Source organism: Seriola aureovittata, chromosome 15, assembly GCF_021018895.1.
Source record: "Seriola aureovittata isolate HTS-2021-v1 ecotype China chromosome 15, ASM2101889v1, whole genome shotgun sequence".
In the NCBI taxonomy this organism is placed as follows: Eukaryota; Metazoa; Chordata; class Actinopteri; order Carangiformes; family Carangidae; genus Seriola; species Seriola aureovittata.
The window spans coordinates 14,321,446-14,339,985 of NC_079378.1; the positions used below are offsets into that span (position 1 = coordinate 14,321,446).

The 18,540-nt window shown below is 39.9% G+C and overlaps 1 protein-coding gene across 2 annotated transcripts; it reads left to right on the forward strand.

The window, feature by feature from the left end:
* Window positions 1-4: 4 nt before the first annotated feature.
* On the forward strand, window positions 5-18,484 carry pitpnab (phosphatidylinositol transfer protein, alpha b). 2 transcript variants are annotated; one of them, XM_056398100.1, is made up of 12 exons: window positions 7-247; window positions 4,860-4,890; window positions 8,529-8,674; window positions 9,611-9,702; window positions 11,061-11,068; window positions 11,362-11,436; window positions 11,851-11,934; window positions 12,032-12,109; window positions 12,672-12,782; window positions 13,035-13,157; window positions 13,323-13,405; window positions 14,350-18,484. In XM_056398100.1, the coding sequence occupies exons 1-11, from the start codon at window positions 231-233 to the stop codon at window positions 13,368-13,370; spliced, it is 813 nt and encodes a 270-aa protein (XP_056254075.1). In that variant the 5' UTR covers window positions 7-230; the 3' UTR covers window positions 13,371-13,405; window positions 14,350-18,484. The 2 variants fall into 2 exon arrangements, with proteins under 2 accessions (XP_056254074.1, XP_056254075.1); XM_056398099.1 differs by lacking the exon at window positions 11,061-11,068 and having other exon boundaries at window positions 5-247.
* The last annotated feature ends 56 nt before the right edge of the window (window positions 18,485-18,540 follow it).

Below are 18,540 nucleotides of genomic sequence, written 5' to 3' on the forward strand. Positions count from 1 at the left end.
GCACAGGCCTCGGTGCTCTGCGCGCAACAGCAACGCCGCGCCGCGGCCCCGATCAGGAAGTGAATTTGAAGAAAATAAGCGACTGTGGAGGTAGAATGACATAGAGGGGGAGAGGTGGGAGAGAAGCGAGCGGAGAAAGAAGAGACTAACGGAGGGAGGGATCGACCCTGTTTCTGGACCTGTATTGAGCTGCTCCCCTCTGAGATATAGGCTACTGCACCGCCAAAAAAATGCTCATAAAGGAATTGTAAGTAGCTGTGTGTGCATGTGTGAGCGAGAGAGGGAGTGTGTGTGCGCGTGTGTGTGTGTGTGAGGGAGAGAGAGGGGAGAATGTGTGCGCGTTTATCCGTCTGATTTCGCAGCGCTGACATTGTGGCCAGTCGCCCGAGAGGGGAATTGCAACAGTGCGGCCGGGGTGATGTCGACATCCCGTATCTGCTCGACTCCGTGTCCTTCATCATTTCTCATGCTCACGACTCTCCATCACCCTAAAGCATTGGCTGAATTGACCGAGAGATAATAAAGCGGCTGTGGCTGTAGTTGCATCAGCAGCCGGCGCAGGCATGGCTGTGCCCTTCACATTTTTTGCATCACAAGCCTTCAAGTGAGATCGGGAGGCTTTCACTGTGGCGAATCCCATAATTCCCCTTTGCTCTGGTGCTAAAATGACGGATGCTCGGTAGGAGTAGATGGTGCTGAGGGAGAAAAGGCGGGTGTAAGCCGCGCCGTGCCAGCATCCATCCCTGTAAGCCGCTGTGTGGCCATGTTATTGATTCGCTGTGAAGGTGAAACGACTGATGGAGCATTCCGGCATTTGCCTCCGGAGGAATGGGGATATAGCGAGGTGTGTAGCAACCAAGGGTGGAGGGATGCTCAAGGGGAGAAGGGGTGGGAGCGGGCAGGTAAGGGAGGTGGGCGCAAAGCTTTTGGCAATAAAAAATAAAGGCAAATGGCGAGGTTTTGACGCACCAGTCAGGCGTTTCTGAGAATTTGACAGCTGGACTGAAGGGACGGAATGGCAGATAAATTGGGATCTCGCGTGTAAAGGGAGAGATTTTCTTTCTGACACGTTGCTTTTTTAACACACTGCTTTTGCAGGCCTCTGTAAGGATACCTGACTGAGGCCTACACACACAATCAGCTGCTGGTTAGAATAATGGTAAGGCCGATGAATTGCAGATGACTTGGGAAGATATTGGCCTTCAAATTAGTCATGGTAGTCGACTTCAGGCAGGATGGTGGCTCCTTCATTTTCATGCTCTTAACTGGTGTCAGTGTGTGGACCAGACTCATTTTGCCTCAAGGAGCTAGTGACCCACCTGTAGAAATATTCATCTGTCTGTAGTGTTGCAGAATAATTTCAGATGATTTCCACCCCCTTTTTTATATCTTAAATATATCTTGTTTTTTTTTCCTTCATTTTTTTCTATTATAAATGCATTTTCATCTGTTATATTGTAGTGTCAGGTCAGAGCTTAGCTACTGTAAATTAGCATGAATTTCATCTGTAAGCAGCTTCCACCTAAAAATAACACCGATCTGATCTTAGAGTCTGGCTTAAATGGGCATACATTTATCAACATTGATTATTGTCTTGGTTTCTCACCACATGTATTTAATCAATAAATGGCCCAGCACAAAAAAAAAAAGAAGAAAAAAAAGCCCAGGATCAGAGTGATGGCATTGGCTAAAGATCTGAAGTGATTAGGGAGAGTCTGGGCCTCAGCAGTCTGCCTGGAAATTAATTAAATCGGTCACGATTAAATGCTGAATGCACTTACACACTGTCAACACATGGCCACACGAAGAGGCTTGTACATGCGCACAAACGCACACACACACCAAGATACCATCGTGGGGGTCAAGTGACAGTGAATTGATCCATGTCCTACTGTAGTGCAGACAGACTTTTTTTTTTTGTTTTGTTTTTTTTTGACTCAGTGGTGCTCACCTGAACCACTGACCTAAATAACTTCTGATCCACTTTGTTTCATGCGCTCTCATGAGCTTTGGCAGGTGTGCAGCAATACACTGTGCAATATATGACACTGTGAAGAGACTGAATAGCAGTGAAAGAGGAAGACAGAGTGAACAAAAAAAAATGGAGAAGAGGAGAAGACAAAAAAGATGAGCGAGGCAGGAGAAGGAGAGGGGTGTTTGTTTTCTGAAGCAACAGAACGACACCTGATATTCCCGTCAAGACTTTTAGACCAAGGAGATTTACAGAGCGAGAGCATTAAGGTGACTTTACTTACCTAAATTCAAATTACATAGTTTACTCGGTTTACCTCATGCTAAGCTACACAAAAGACTCACTTTGAGAGATATGTGCATTGTAAAGAGGTGTGCAATAATATAACAGGCCTAGATAATATTTTATCTACAGAGTGATTCTCACTTCCTTCCTGCCTTTTCCTTGCAGCATCTGGTCTCCCATCGAATGTCTGGCTGGTAATCTGTGCCAGATTACATTCAGTGGAGAGTGGGACGCAGGGTGATATGAATTCGTGCACACATCACACAATTACGAAACAATCAACACAGCTTCATACTGTACATGTGCATTATGTGGCACAAAAAGAGCAAAGAGTCCGACATCTGTGAAGAGCTCAGAAACCTTTCTGGCTTTTTAATCCTGAGCTCTCAGTCACCATTAATATTTCCTAAATATAAAGTTGTCAACAAATTTTTTTATAACATAATTCTACCTTGAAGCAAGTTGGTTTCTCTTGCTATTTTGTCATATTTAATTTATTTCTCACCGTTTTTAATTCACATCAACCGGGAACCATTAGATGAAATGTTACATATTAGATTGCACAGGAATGTTAATGTGTTTTTCTACATTTGTGACATTATGCCAAAGCAAAAATGACTTAAAGGGTCAATCAACACATTGTTTTCCATTAATAGATTTTGTTACCTAAAAAGCGAAAGAGTGATGATCAGATCACAGTGAATCTGATTTCACAGTGACATGCTGTGGGTATGAGTGGGTGTACAACAAAAACTCTTCATTCCTGTGAGTAAAAGAGAATTAAACAACACAAGGGGTTTGTTTTATGCATCTTGATGTTCACAGCAACTGATCACTGACTCAGTAAGTGCAACATTAGGTGGTTCTGTTTCACTGGGCCTGTCCCCACTCAGTCAAAAATGTGAACAAAAACAAATTTGTCCCTTGGGCTTATTCAGAAAGACCTGCTGGCACAGAGGTCATCATGTTGTTGTGCGACTGATGTGTCGTTGCCAGTTTGTTAGCCAGCTCCATTTCCCAACACTCTATTGTAAACACAGCGATACAATGGAAAAATGGTTGAGACAAACAAAACATCAGGAACACATGAACCACCAAATGCTGTTTGTACATGAATAATCTTATCAGTGGTAAGCTTTATCTATCCAAGAGAAACAGGTGGCCACATGTGTAGTTGGTTTCTTCTCATTAGCAGGTACCGGTGGTCACCTGACTTGCACAAACATTCAAGCACTATTTTGTTACAATATAAACTTATAAAAAGTAACTTAAGAAAATAAAACAATAAAATAACAAATGTGAATGATCACAGGGCTCGGTCTAAAAACCACAGCATAAATACACATGATCATGAGGTAAGTGCAGTCCTGGAGCAAGCAGACGGTTGGTTAGCACAGGGCAGAGCAGCATTCGTTGTATCTCTAATTAGGTTGTGAAATGAATAGTTTGTATTGGTCCCATACGAGATGTAGTTCAAAGTGCTACATTTTACACAGTGTAACAAATAACCAAAAGTTGCTTTGAACTCTAATAAATAACAGAAAAAGTGATAATCCCGCAATTTATCCAGGCCTGGCCTTGATTATGTAAAAACATTTTAATAACCAGTTAAAAATCAATCAAATAATTGCTCAGACAAATGATCTAAAAACCAAGCTCAGTTTTCTTTTTTCGTACATTTGATCGAGACCATTTCCTTCTTCAGTAAAGCATATTCTCATCTTATCCTCATAGCAAAGAATAGTCTGTTCTCTCCTGATGACTCAGTGTCACAGTGCCAAAGTGAATTTCATACTTAATGGGCTGATTTTTTTTGTTCACTTTGGAATCGGCATTAGATTTTATTATTATAATTATTGTTAATAAAAAGGATAAAGTGTCATGCCAAAGAATACAAAAGTAGCCTTGTCATTTACTTAGCAAAGATACTGAAGACTACTCTTTGTAGCCTCTAAAAACATGTAACCTGTGAAGTGTTCATCTGAAGAGTCCCCTCAAACAGCTTTATGGAAAAGACGCATGTTTGATAATTAGCGTCCACATCTGTATATGGAGCTGAACGATTAGAGATGTCGCTTCATGTTGTCACTGTGTCACTCACGCGATTTCTCCAGGCTAATCCAGTTCACAGAGAAAATTCATTATTACCAAACTGAAGCATGATGAGTGTCATATTTGATGCTAATAATGAATTCAGTTATTTGGTTTGTAGGGGTTTTTAGGTTAATCACCGTGCTGTACATGGACCGTCAAAACCAAACAAAGTAACTGAAGTCGTCAGGTTAAAAATAATAATGTATTACAGACTTAAACAACAATCACGTCACAGGATCGTCCACGAGGAGAACAGACGAAACTAGTAAAAGCTGTATCCAGCTTAAGGTGAAGAAACTACATCTGGATCTGGATGTCCTGTTTTGCTCACTGTATTTGCTTTGAGTTTACTGCAAGTCTGCAAGCCCACCAACATCAGAAAAATGCCCTGCTGAGCTTTCAAGCGCAAACTGATAGAACAAGTAGAGATCAGGAGGATCAAAGTTTAAGTTTGATTGTTCCTTTATGATTTTTTGTTGAGTAACTTGCTTTTTTCCTTCTCTTCCAGTCGAGTGATTCTTCCTATCTCTGTGGAAGAGGTACGTTTCATTTCAGTATACTTCAGTGTATATGTGCGTGTTTGTGTGTGTGTGTGTGTGTGTGTGTGTGTGTGTGTGTGTGTGTGTGTGTGTATATATGTGTGTGTGTTAGCTAAGATGGCTCCAGGCTCAACTTTTTTTATCTGATTCCTTGGGTCACTTTATTTCGGAGAAGTGAAAGCACAAGTGCCTGCCATCGCTGAAGCTGTTCTTTTTTTTTTTTTTTGGGATCATGTTTGGACTTTTATATGTGTTGTTCTCAGAGTGATATATCACATAAACATTGCATAGAAAAAAATGCAGCGGTGATCACTCTGGGAAACAACTGGTGAGCATCAATCATGTTGAAGAAGGTTACAATCAGACTGTTGAATCAACACCGTCAGCACAGTCTTTCACCATCCTCGTCCTCTCTCTCTCTCCCTCTGCCCGCTGTTATCCTCATTTCCATTGCAGTTTGCTGTTCTATTTAGGCTTGCATTGCAAATGAGTCACCTGAAACTATTCCATGACATCGTGTGTGTACCCCCCCCTCCCCCCATGCTTTATGTTTATGGATTATTTGCACTTAAATGAGAGTAATCTACTTTCAGTGGAGACATTCTACTCATGCTGTTTACTAATGACAAGATAAATATTTGAAGCACTTAATCTGCTCTTACACTCACTAAACAGTCTCAAGCATGAGTGTAAAACACCAGTGAGTGCTCAAAGTTTGCAGCTTAGATTAGGATGACACATCGTCTATATCTTGCCGTATATTATTTACACACACACATGTATATAAATACACAGAATTTCAGAGGAATTATTTGGAACATCTTCCGAATACTGCAGCAAAATTTGCAAATCTGAGCTGAAAACATCTTCTGGTGTCGTATATTTCATTTTCATTCTACCTGAAAACCACAAGGCCGGCGGCAGAGCAATATATATCTCAGTGACTTCTTCCGCTGGCATTGCCTCTGGCATATAGAGGCTTTAGATCTGCTCACATTGCTTCTCATTATCTGCAGTTATCTTAGTCATATCTTTACATAATGAGGCAGGTTTGCTCTCAAGCAGGAGGCCTGAAAACGGTGCCCCATGCGGTCGGCATGCTATGTCACCATTAGATGCAAAAATACTAAAAATACTAAAAGAGAGTTATTTGACTAAAACGTGATCTACAAAGCCTGAGGACATCTGAGTAACATCCCCTGTCTCTCCCCCTCTGCCATTCACATCACATTCCTCCGGAGCCTCTCTGATGTCTGAAGCGGCAGTCCTCATCTATTTGCCACCAAATACCAGATTTGGAGGTTTGCTATATCTGCCCAAACACTTTAAGGTTGTAATGATTCAATCCATCCCTCGATTTGACTCTCTCGCTTTCTGCCCACAATTCAAGATTCTTCCAAAAAGCTCAACAGTTGTATTTTTACAAAGGATGACAATAGATTAATTTATTCAAACAATGGTTTTGTTTGGGGGAGTAATTGTTGAATGCGATTTTTCCAGTTGTTGAAACCCCTAGACAATTTACTAAATTGATTTTCCACTCTATTACCTGGACATGGAGTCACCCCATAAGGCTGGGCTGACTTGTATTTGTCCACCACTGTTACCTGGAGGCTTTGCTATTCCACTATCCCATTTATTTAGGCAGCAGTGCAGGTACGTGCAGCCGAATTCAGGGAATCAGTCTCCAGTTTAAATCTGACTCTCTCTCTCTGTTGTTTACCAGGTGTCCAGTAATTGAAACCACCCCAGAGACCATCATGGCCAAACTTACTCCTCCTTTCCAAAACATCAGTGTCCACATTATATGAAGGTCATTTAAACCAGTTTGGCACAGTTCGTCTGGGTCTTTGTCCTTTTTGTCTTTTATTGATGTTGCTGCAGAGAAGTAACCTTTTAAATACACACAAAAGGTCAAAGGGTCATGGTTAAAAAGGAGCAGTCTCTTCTGTTCAGTTTTTTTCTTGGTCACATTCCTGACATCTAGCTAAAGGATAAATCCATTGTAGGAGATGAAGATGTACCAATTTCACCACAGACTTTTAGTTCAGTCGACATTCATCCACAAAATCCACAAGAGTTATTTCCATTTCTGTTTATTGCTACTTTCTGCAACATTCGCACATTTATTGTGCTTCTTAAAAAATGCTGGATTAAAGGATCTATTTGTAAATTTTGCTACTGCTACATAGCCACGGTCATAGCATTAACAGCTGTTTACTTAGCAGTCTAGAAGAAACAATACAAGTTCAGTATCAAACTTCATCCCTCTTCAACAAGAGCTGTGTCCAGTCGTGGAAAGCAATACCAATGTTAATGCTTTGTCTCTATCACGTCTTGTCTTCTACTGAAGTTAGCACGCTAACCAGCTAGCCCTGGCCCGTCTCATCACTTTCCAAAAGCGACTAACTGTAACCTCCAATCTGCCCTGTTGACGCTGCACTGCTTAAAGGGCATATTATAATCTCTTGTCTTTTAAATGCAACAATGGCCAAAGCCTTTTTCAAGCGACAGTCAACACCACCTGCTACCGGCAAGAAACCAGGTTCGGCAGTACGTACAAATAGCCCCTTTAAATTTTTTTTTTTTTTTCAAATACTTATCTAACTCTTTATGATCTTTTTTTATTCATTGGCTATATACTATCTTCCTGTGCTACAGGTGCTATTTTTTTTATCCGTATTTCGGTTCCCTTATTTTGTCCGTTTAAAACACTCCTTAAAAGTGACTATTGGTTAAATGTTCAGGGCTCACTTGAGGTTCATGAGGTGGCAGGGGGGCATTCAATACACATTCTGTGAAACTCCCCATAAAGGAAAAATACAAAAATCAATGCCTGTATTTCTTCAACATGACTGATGAGTTTTAAACTAATTCAAACATTTCAGTGTCAAATCCTCTCTACTTCCTATTGGTTTTGTGTACAAGTAGACAACTTGGGATACTGTTGTTTAACGTACATTATTCTTGTGGTTTGATTTTATAGAATGATGTTTTACATTAACAGACAATGGAAAAGAAGGAATAACTCATCTCAGATCTGTGAAAATAATTGAGTGATTGTTACTACATCAACTCGCTCCATGTTTGTGATGTTGTAAGTGTGTCTGCGCTCCGGTCCAGCTTTGTGCAGAGGTTATATGGTGGATTAGAGGTGATTAAGAAATGAAAGGAGCCATTGTCCTATGTTTGAACACTCACATGTACACTCAGGATCAGGAAGATGGGGGATGAAGGGAAGAGAGGGATGAGAGGGGGAGAAAGTGTACAGGATGTGAAAGAGTAAACAAATTGGGCGCAACATAAAAGTAGAGAAGGGACAAGAAGAAAAGGAGGACAAACAAGAGTGTATGGAAGAGATTATCAGGATATAGGGACTAGGGAAGGAGAACGTAGCGATCACGGATCAGAAGACAAAGTAATCCATCACTTAAGATTGAAATAGTTGAGCTGATAACGCACATGAGAAAAAGAAGACTGAGACTGTGAAAGCTCACTCATCATAAGGATAACACATGGCGAGTCCAACATGTATCAATTAAGGCAGGCTTGAGGGAAGCACCTCCTTATATCTCTCTTTAAACACAAGTTCTACCTCAGTCCAACCTGTCCAACCTCTCTCTCTCTCTCTTTTCCAGTACCAGGTTGGCCAGCTGTACTCTGTGGCTGAGGCCAGTAAGAATGAGACAGGTGGAGGAGAAGGAGTTGAGGTGCTAAAAAATGAGCCCTACGAGAAAGACGGCGAGAAGGGACAGTACACACACAAAATCTACCATTTGCAGAGGTAAGCAGTTTTCAGACGAGCAAGAGCCTCGCAGAGAGTTCACTCAGGATGGCAACTTCATTCAATTCTCCATTAACAGCACATCTCTCTATCCATTCATACACTCTTCTGCTTCACAATCTGTTAGTCCGTTACTTTAAAGTCTTCTTCCTGGTCCACTCAATGCAGCCTAGCGAGCTGAGAATGACAACTACTTTTTAAGGAATAGTTCAACATTTTGGGGAAATACGCTTGTTTGCATACCTAAATAAAGTTAGACGAAAAGATTGATAGCACACTCATGTTTGCATGGGATAATAAAGCCATCATCAGTGGCCAGGTTAGCTTAGCACAAAGAAGCAACGTCAAACTTTGCTCTGTCAAAAGTTTAAGTAGCACTAAGCCATGCTAGCTGCTATGTCAGGCTGTACTTAGTGTTGCTTTGAGCTAAATGCTAATGTTAGCATGCAAACATAATCACTATGATGATGTTAAGAGGCTAATGCTAAGCAGCTGCTGCATCTAAATGGTTATGTTTAGGTATAAAAACACCAAGATGGTTAATTAGTTACTATTAAATAGGTAAATAGTTAGGATTAGTTTACGATTACAGTTTACTGGGTCAGATAAAGGTTTGGTGTGGCTAAGGTTATGGCAAGAATGTGGGCGGGACTTGTGTCTGAGCCCATTCTTGCGATGTGATCCAGAAAAACATCGGCATCAATAACCCGTCTAGAATTAACAGTGGTCTGTGGTGTTGTTTTACTGACAACACATGCAGACTTTATCCCAAAATCACACCTTAATGCACTAAAATCTTAATTTTGTTAACTATGCATCGAACCCATGTACCTAATATCGCCTGTTTAAAATGTAGTTAAAGAAGAGCAAATTTAGTCATTTAAGTGCAGCTAAACTTACAATGGTGTGTTCTTTTTTCACTTCCCTTTTCTGCAGTAAAGTGCCATCATTCGTCAGAATGTTGGCTCCAGCTTCAGCTCTCAACATCCACGAGAAAGCCTGGAACGCATACCCATACTGTCGCACAGGTAGCTCACACACACTCTCTCAGACACACACACACACACACACACACACACACACACACACACACACACACACACACACACACAGACACACACACACACATACACACACACAAACCTTCTACTGACATAAAAATGACCACAGTGTCATCTGTCTAAGCTCTGTGGAAAAGCAGTTATTGTAGTGGTGGTGTTGTATGACATATATCTGAAGTTTGTGTTATATATCTAATTTTTTCTCATTATTTTCAGACTATGGCGCCTGTTAAAATTAAAACCCTAGCCATGACTTGTTTTTTTTTGCTTTTTTTTTTGCCATAGGCCTATGTGAATCACAGAGCACAACAAAACAGTCGTTGACATTGTTGGCATTTAAGTATTTTAAGATGAGTGAAATAAATAAAATTATTTCTTAGAAGTAAGAGAAAATATGTCAGACTCAAAGGAACTCCTTAGCTATGCTTGAAATCTAAACTCCATCAATCTATATAAAGGCCCAGAAGAGGTCCCTGGTGGAAGTCTCATCTTCCAAACTACCTTTTACTCTATTGATGCACAGAATTCTATTGACTCTCTACCACTGCATTTACCCAGTCCTTGAAAGCCATTTTCCAATGCCTCAAAGTAATTCTGGAAGCTGCAATCACACACACCTTGATAACTGAAAATGCACATATTTATATATTTGGTATTTGAGAACTCTCCTGTAATAAACATCAAACAGGAGTTAAGCAGTTGCTGAATCAAACCAACAGCCCAGGACTTCCATAACTGTTGTCAAGATTGTTGATTCAGTATAAAAGGAAGTAATGATGCTAAACATAATCATGTGCACTTTAATCCTCCTGCAATAGTGTGAATGCAATTGACTCAAATTACTTAGAGGTCACATAGATGCGGATCTGTCCAAGCAGTTGTCATTCTCTGGGTACCTCCCTCTCCCTCTCCCTCTCCCTCTCTCCCTCTCTCTCTCTCACTCTCTCTCTCTCTCTCACCTTGAAGGAAGAGTAGTTGAATAATTTACTGTATGTCCAGGGAGAAGAGCCATGCAATCACTTGAGCCTTTCAGGCTGTGATCACACACACACACACACACACACACACACACACACACACACACACACACACACACACACACACACACACACACACACACACACACACACACACACACACACTACCAGCTGCCTGACAGCCATCTGTCATACAAACACACGGGATAGTCAAAGGCACAATCTGAACCCACACACACACAATACGCACTGACAAATACTGTTCCCAACAGTTCCCCTTGGCCTCTGAACTGCATTTTTTTCTTTCCCTCTACTTGCTCCTCCACATTCTTTCATCTGGCTCCGCAGTTATCACTGTAAGTATTTTTTTTCTTTGGTGCTTATACATTTCATGTATGTCGACACCAAGGACACAGCAGACTTTGATGGCCATAGAGGCAACAAATTAACCTGAAAGTTGAGAAAGAAATTTGATCTCTTTCAGTGACACAGCACCAGCAGGGACAGTCAGACACCATTACTTTGTGTGTGTGTGTGTCCGTGTGCATGTGTGTGTGTGTGTGTTGTGTGGTGGTATGTGTGTATGTAGCAGGAGGCTGACCCATGTCAAATGTATTTTCTCCCGTCTCTCCTTCCCTTTTCTCTGCAGAACGAGTATATGAAAGATAACTTCCTGATCAAGATTGAGACATGGCACAAACCCGACATGGGACACCTTGAAAATGTAATTACTAAAGACACTAATTAACAGAGGGCGTGTACGTATGCGTGTATGTGAGCATCATCAGGAATTTTGATATGAGCATTTTTGTTGTATTTGGGATGACTTTAAATAATGCACATGGCAGAGAAGTGTTAATTTTGCACCACTAATGTTTCATTTTGAAATCATACTGAATCTCCCACTTGATTTGGGTGCTTTTTGTTCATTGCCCATTTCCTTACTGCAGGCTGTGTAGTTAACTCTGTTTACTTGAAATGTATCGGCCAAGTATAATTTTCCATGTTTCCACTTGCATCATATGGGCTTTCAAAAACTTTTTTTATTCTGAGCCTTGTGGTCTCGTCTCTGTCGTATGGGTGCTGCCTGCAGAGACTTGTGTCTGTATCTAAGCTGTGCTCTGTGGTTCTGCTTCAGGTACATGGTTTGGATGCAGAAACCTGGAAAAAGGTGGATGTAGTCTATATTGATATTGCGGACAGAAGCCAAGTGGACTCCAAGGTGAATATTTTAAATTTAAGATCCATATTGTGATGACTACAGAAACTTCTGAATCTTATCCATGTTGTTCATTCTGGTTTTTCTTGTGTCCCTACAGGACTATAAGCACGAGGAGGACCCATGCAGGTTCAAGTCGATGAAGACAGGACGAGGCCCTCTAGGACCAGACTGGAAGGTACAGCGAGACGTGTCTGAAGCCACATTATAAACAAAGACCTCCAACTACATAGCTGTTACATAATTATTGTTACATACATAATTATTGCTTTGCAAAATAAAATAAAAAACTTCACTTGCATCAATACATGTTGGTGCAAGTCAAGTAGATAGATAGATGGATAGATGGATGGATAGATAGATAGATAGATAGATAGATAGATAGATAGATAGATAGATAGATAGATAGATAGATAGATAGATAGATAGATAGAAGCTTTACAGTAAAAGTGCATTGAAGACGTAGTGTAGAGAAATAAAATTTGCAGACAATTAACACTTATCTGAATCTATATATGAAAAAGTCAGATGTTTTACAAACTTGTTGTCTAGCCAAACCTGATTGGGGGATAGGGGAGGACTCAAGACCTCAGTATTTCCTGAAGACATTAATGACTATTGCAATGAATGTAACTGATACATATGAATGGAACATTTTTGAGCCTATTTTTTAACCCCCATATTATAGCCCATTAACCTTTGTTAACACTTCTAAACTTCCTGTATTTGTGCAATTGCAGAAGGAACTTCCTAACAAGACAGACTGCCCACACATGTGTGCCTACAAACTGGTCACTGTCAAATTCAAGTGGTGGGGGCTGCAAAATAAAGTGGAGAACTTCATTCAAAAGGTTTGTTTGTAGTTCGGACAGTGGTACGTACCAGTTTGTCACTTTATGATCATTACAGTGGAAAAGTACCACTCACTATCATGGTGTACACATGTATGCGCTGTACCAGCCTCTAGTGGATAAACAGGGAAAAGCAGGATGAAATTAAACATCTCTGATGATCAAACTGCCTCAATTTCTTATTTGCACTTAAAAAATCCACTTTCTGTAAACCACAGTTTGACTTTATCTTCCTTCTGCTGTTGTCCCCAGCAAGAGAAGCGTTTGTTCACTAATTTCCATCGTCAGCTCTTCTGCTGGATCGACAAGTGGATTGAATTGAACATGGAAGACATTCGCCGCATGGAGGAGGAGACGCGCAAGGAGCTAGATGAGGTAAGCAAGAAAGCTGGGGACAGCAGACACACTTTTGAAGATCTGACTTCTTGTTATAAGTAAATATTAACACATTAGTAAAACTAAGCAATTCAATCCTAGTCTGAGAGTCCTGAAACAGGATGGGCTGTGAACATCATTTCTGTATACTGTCTTGTGTGTCAGATGAGGGTCAAGGACCCAGTGAAAGGGATGGTGGCTCTAGAGGACTGAGGTTGTGTCAGACCGTGAATGCTGCTGTTCATCAGGTGAGTGTTTTGTGCACCATAGCATTGTACCTTGGAATTCTTTTGTTTGTCTTTGTGTAGAGTCTTTTAAAACATTTATTGATTTTGTTTTTTGGCTAATAGATTATTCAGTCTACAAAGTTTGAACAAAAAAGAAAAATTGCTCATTGCAAGTTCCCACAGCCCAAGCTAATATCTTTAGATTAACAGTCCAAAAAAAGATGTTCAAATTACAATGAAATAAAACACAAAAAAGAAGAAAATTCTCACATTTGATAAACTTGAACTACATTTTTGGCATTTTTACTTGACATATCTTGATATCAGTATCACTGCATATACATTATGCCGGATGATAATCAATATGATATTGATGATTGCAAAGAAATGCGAAAGACATGTTGGATGTTATTGTAGGTTATGGCCAAATCTAAAGCAGCAGAACAGACAGATGATATTCACATATCCAGTGTTGAGTCTCCTTTAAACTTTGTTTTGGTTTCCATCAACTCCTGAGAAAGATAAACGCCTCTTTAGCTGCTAAATGCCCCCACCAGATAGTCATTAACTGTATCTGCCTGCTGCTCGATGTTAGGCAGGAGGCTCACAGTCGGTCTTCAGAACTTTTTAGCCAATAACAGTCTGCTGCAGCTGGAAACAAGGTTGATTAGAGCCAGAGTGAATCGAAAGACAGCGGCGTTGCAACCAATGAGCTGAAAGATGCTAAAAAAAAAAAAAAAGGCTCTGTAGAGGTACGGGGAAATTATCTGTGGGTTTGTCACCAACCCCTTTCACATTATAAACAATCATTTGATCCATTGTTTATGTGACAATATTGATTACTGTAGCTTTAAGAGATGGCTACGGTCTGGCTCTAAATCTGACTGCGTTTTAGAAAAGCAAGCCAATAAATAAGCTTATTGGTGCCTTATGCTCATGCTCTTACCGCTCTCTGTCTCTTTCAGACCAGAATACCCAGACACCAGCGGATTCACATCCTCCTTCTGTTCCAACTGATACAACACCTGACCGGCCGGTCCAAAGTCCTCCTCCCCCGGTACAATCTGAATCTGGTTTTCAGGGACCTGGACCCAGTGTACTCCCAGTTTTTCAGCTGATCTCCTCCACCCCATCCCACCTCCTTTGACTCCCACCCGTCACCTTTTGTTTTTCCATCCAGTGTCCCCTTCTTATTAACTGCTCTGAGGCCTCCAGTAGCAACACTATAGATCTTGTCAGTCAGTCCTCTCTTTCTCTCTCTCAGTCGTAAACCGTTCTAAACTACAGAGAATAGTGAAATTTATCTCTGCAATTTAGGATTTATTTCTATTTAAGATATCCCAATGTGTATATATACAGTATACAGTATATCGGGGAGCTGAATAATTGTACTGAAATATATATATATATAAATATATATAAACAGGGTTTTTAAAATGATTTTGTCCGTAAGTTTGTCTGTGGATGTTTATTTTTCCAGACCAAGCTGTATCTGCTCAGTGTTGCATTTTGATCCTTTTTTTTCGTTTCTTTTTTTTTTTTTTGGATTTATATCCCCTTCTCTCCACTTGTGTCATGCTTTATGCAGTGGTTCCTTTTGTTGTTCAAATCAATTTGCAAATCTACAAGACGCAGCTGCAAGGTCGGGATTGTGCTACGAGTGTTGCGTTGTCTCTGTTATTCTCCTGACCTATCAGATAGGATTCTTTTCCCAGTATCGCCGTTAACATGTCGAGGCATTCATTGGCTTTTTCTGCTGCTTTGTGAGATTGTGTGTGCACGTTTCTGTTTGTGCGTGTGCATGTGCGTGTGTGTGGGGGTATGTGGGTGTAGCGTCTGTAGCCATATTTTTCAGTTTTCTTTCACTAGATCATTTCTAGCTCTTCAGTTTCATCAGGCTGTTCAAACAGAATCCCTTCAAAGTGCAGTGATTGAAGATCACCTCTGTATATAAATATACAGTAAAGCACACACACATACAGAGAGAGATGGTCTACTAAGATAGAAGATAAAATGGAAAATAGTAAGACAGCTGGAACAGCCATATGTGAGTGTGGGATTGTTTCTTTTTTTCTCTTTGTCTGACAGTCTTTCTGTCTACAGGCAAAACTCTTCATCATGGCTATGATTTTAACATCAACCGCCATTAGAGGTATACAGCCCCGCCCACTCACTGTAGATAGATAACTTGTTCTTTGAAAGTTAAACTTTACGCGTTCTGTATCAATTTTTGCCCCGTCACCCATCCTGTCATTCCTCCAGTGGATAAATGGTATTATCCAGCGATAGCAATAACTACCATGACACGTTGGTCTCTCCTTTATCATCGCAAATCTATCTTACTCTACAGTTTGTTCCTATAGTGACAACAGTTTTATTGAAGCAGAGTCCAAGCTGAAAGTCAAGGATGGTTAGTTTATTATTTATTAAATGCTGGTTTTATTGTGTCTGTCTTTGGATGAGGTGGGTTTTCTCCTGCTGGAATCTGAAGGCTGTTCTTTGTAACAGTGTGGTTTTTCAGTATATGCATGAGTGTACATGAGTGATGTACAGTAGCGTGTCTTTAAAGAGATCTGATGCTGGCTTGGTAAAGAAGGGAGGACGAAATGGAGCTAGAGGAGTAATAACAACAGGCACTATCCTTCCTTCTCTTATTGATGTGTGTTTGGCCTCCTTCATTCTCAGTTAACTTTAATTTCCTCTCTTCCATCCTTTGTAATACTTTACATCCTCCACATGTTTTAACAGTGTGGAAACTTTAAAGAGCAAGCAACAGATAACATCAAAAGGCCAATATTATAATGCTGACACAGGTCAGTCACAGTTTATATATTTGGATTATGAAAAGACAGAACAAGTAAGTTTTATCAGTTTGAGGTCCATATTTAGATTTTTGCATTAGACATTTTGCATTAATGACTGAATATTAATTTATGTTAAATTTGATTATTTGTATTGGATTCATCAATAAATTAAATAAAATGTATTACTTTTAATTAAAAAAAATATAACAATTAATGTACACAATTTATATTAATGGAAAAGTATAATCATACACACTTGTGTGGAATCTGACTCTATCACATTTTATAGTGTAAAACAGTATTAATATCAGTTCCACTGAAGGGCTTTCCATTGGCAAATATTTAACAAAAACAGTTTTTAATAAAAAGTATATACTGGCCTAATATTTAAGTAGTTTTATTTTGTTACATAAATATATATACATATATAAAGCTCTACTTTTGAAAACTTAAGGTTAGGGGAAGAATTTAAAAGAAGAAAATAAATTATTCTATATATTTATTTATTCGTCGTAATGAACCACCTGAGTTGCTGACAGATTTGAATCTTTTTTTTAAGGAGCAGCAGTGACATTATCTCTTCCAGGGCCTCTTGAATTATGTTATCTTTAGCATAACAAGTCTAGTTAGATTCAGCCTTTTTTTCGTTTGTTTGTTTCACGTTGATACAATTAATAATTTAATTGACTACAAGATCATATTGGAGCAGTGGCCCTGTGCGAACATTATCCTCTACATGTGGTCTGTTTTTTAAAGCTGAATCACACAAAGCAAATAAATCCAAAATCAAATTTCTTTAGAAAAAAAAAAAAAAAAAAGGCCTTTTAAAAACTGCTCTTGGAGTTACTGGCAAGTATTCAAGCATAACAGCTCTGCCTTGCCTTGGTGAAACTTACTTCATAACTTTTAAGTAGAGTAACTTAAATCTACTCTTTTTATCCATCTTTACACGTCTTTGCATATCTGTCAGATTAATGTTCCGAAACCCATCGTTTTTAAGCATTTTCCGTTGCCTCCTCTTTAGAGAAAACACACTGGCCCCGGATGCCCAACCCCCCGCCCCCCTCCCCAACCACTCCCCACCCCACCACCCACCACCCACCACCACAACCTCCCTCTATGTCCATCAAGCATCTCACTCACTGTCTGTGATGGGGCTACCAACTGAATCATGGAGATTTGTGGATGTACTGTATGTATTGACTTTGTAAATAATAAATAAATTAATGTAGATGAACACATATATATAGACCAGACTGTCCTGCCAGACCTACAGCACACCCTCTTGACACTTGATCCTCTTATTCCATCGCTAGATCTTCAGCATTACATAGACCACAGTGACCGAGTTGCTCTTACAGAGGTAATATGAGGATATGTTAGAGTTGTAGTTGCTGAAATGTAGTGCTGATAAGACATTTTGAGGAGTATTGTCAGCTGTAGACAAAATAAACGCATTCTTACATATTGTTAGAGATGATTTTGCTGCTGATTTTAGGATGCTCCTGCAAAGCAGTGGAGAGCTGAGTTGCCGTGTGGTTTGTAGTTGGAGGAAAAAAAAAAAAAGCTAAGAAAAAAATCCTGTTCACTATACTTCCTCTCCTTCTCACGTTCTTCCCTCACAGGGACCTCGTCTCATTGGCAGGACAGTGTATAAATATATATTTTTGTTCTGAATGTTGTTGTACCTTTGTTGTCAGTCTCTGAACTACACTCGCCTCTCTCACCGATAAGGAACATATATAACGGCAGCTTGGGTCACTTCATTGATCCACATAATTAGCTGGTGGTGTCGGCCCTCAGTGGAGCCCCTGTATGAGTTCGATTTAGCCCTCTTGTGGTTGGCGATGGGTGGTCGAGGGGAAATGATTCTATGTTTAGGAGCAGCTTCGACCGGGTGCTGGAGGGTTGGAGTTTGCAGCTACACAGAAAAAAGCTTGTTTGAAAACAGATACTGACAGTAGACCCATTTTAAGAGCCTGCAGACACCATACAAATTTGTGAGAGAACATGGTTTAACAGAGACAATCTCATAGATATCTGTTGTTAGATTCCTCGATTTATAATCAGAGTATGAAACCAAATGATTCCACAGTCCCAAACTGTTTTTAAATCGTTAAATCTCTCTCTCTCTCTCTCTCTTACTCTCTCTCTCTCACTCCTGTTAACTTGTCTCCTGTTTTTCTTTCTTTTATTGTGAATTTGTGCCTTTTTGTCATCTTATCTTCCAATAACACTACTGTACATTGGAGACGTAAAGAAATGAATAAAAAGAAGCAAACCAACTGTACATACATTCTGATCTAAATATTTGTTGTTGTTTTTTTAACAATGTAACACATGAGCAATGGT

Coding starts and splice junctions, on each gene's coding strand:
- pitpnab (XM_056398100.1), top strand. Junction 11,437..11,850: donor ACATGGGACACCTTGAAAAT/GTAATTACTAAA, acceptor GTTCTGCTTCAG/GTACATGGTTTGGATGCAGA. Junction 13,158..13,322: donor CGCGCAAGGAGCTAGATGAG/GTAAGCAAGAAA, acceptor CTTGTGTGTCAG/ATGAGGGTCAAGGACCCAGT.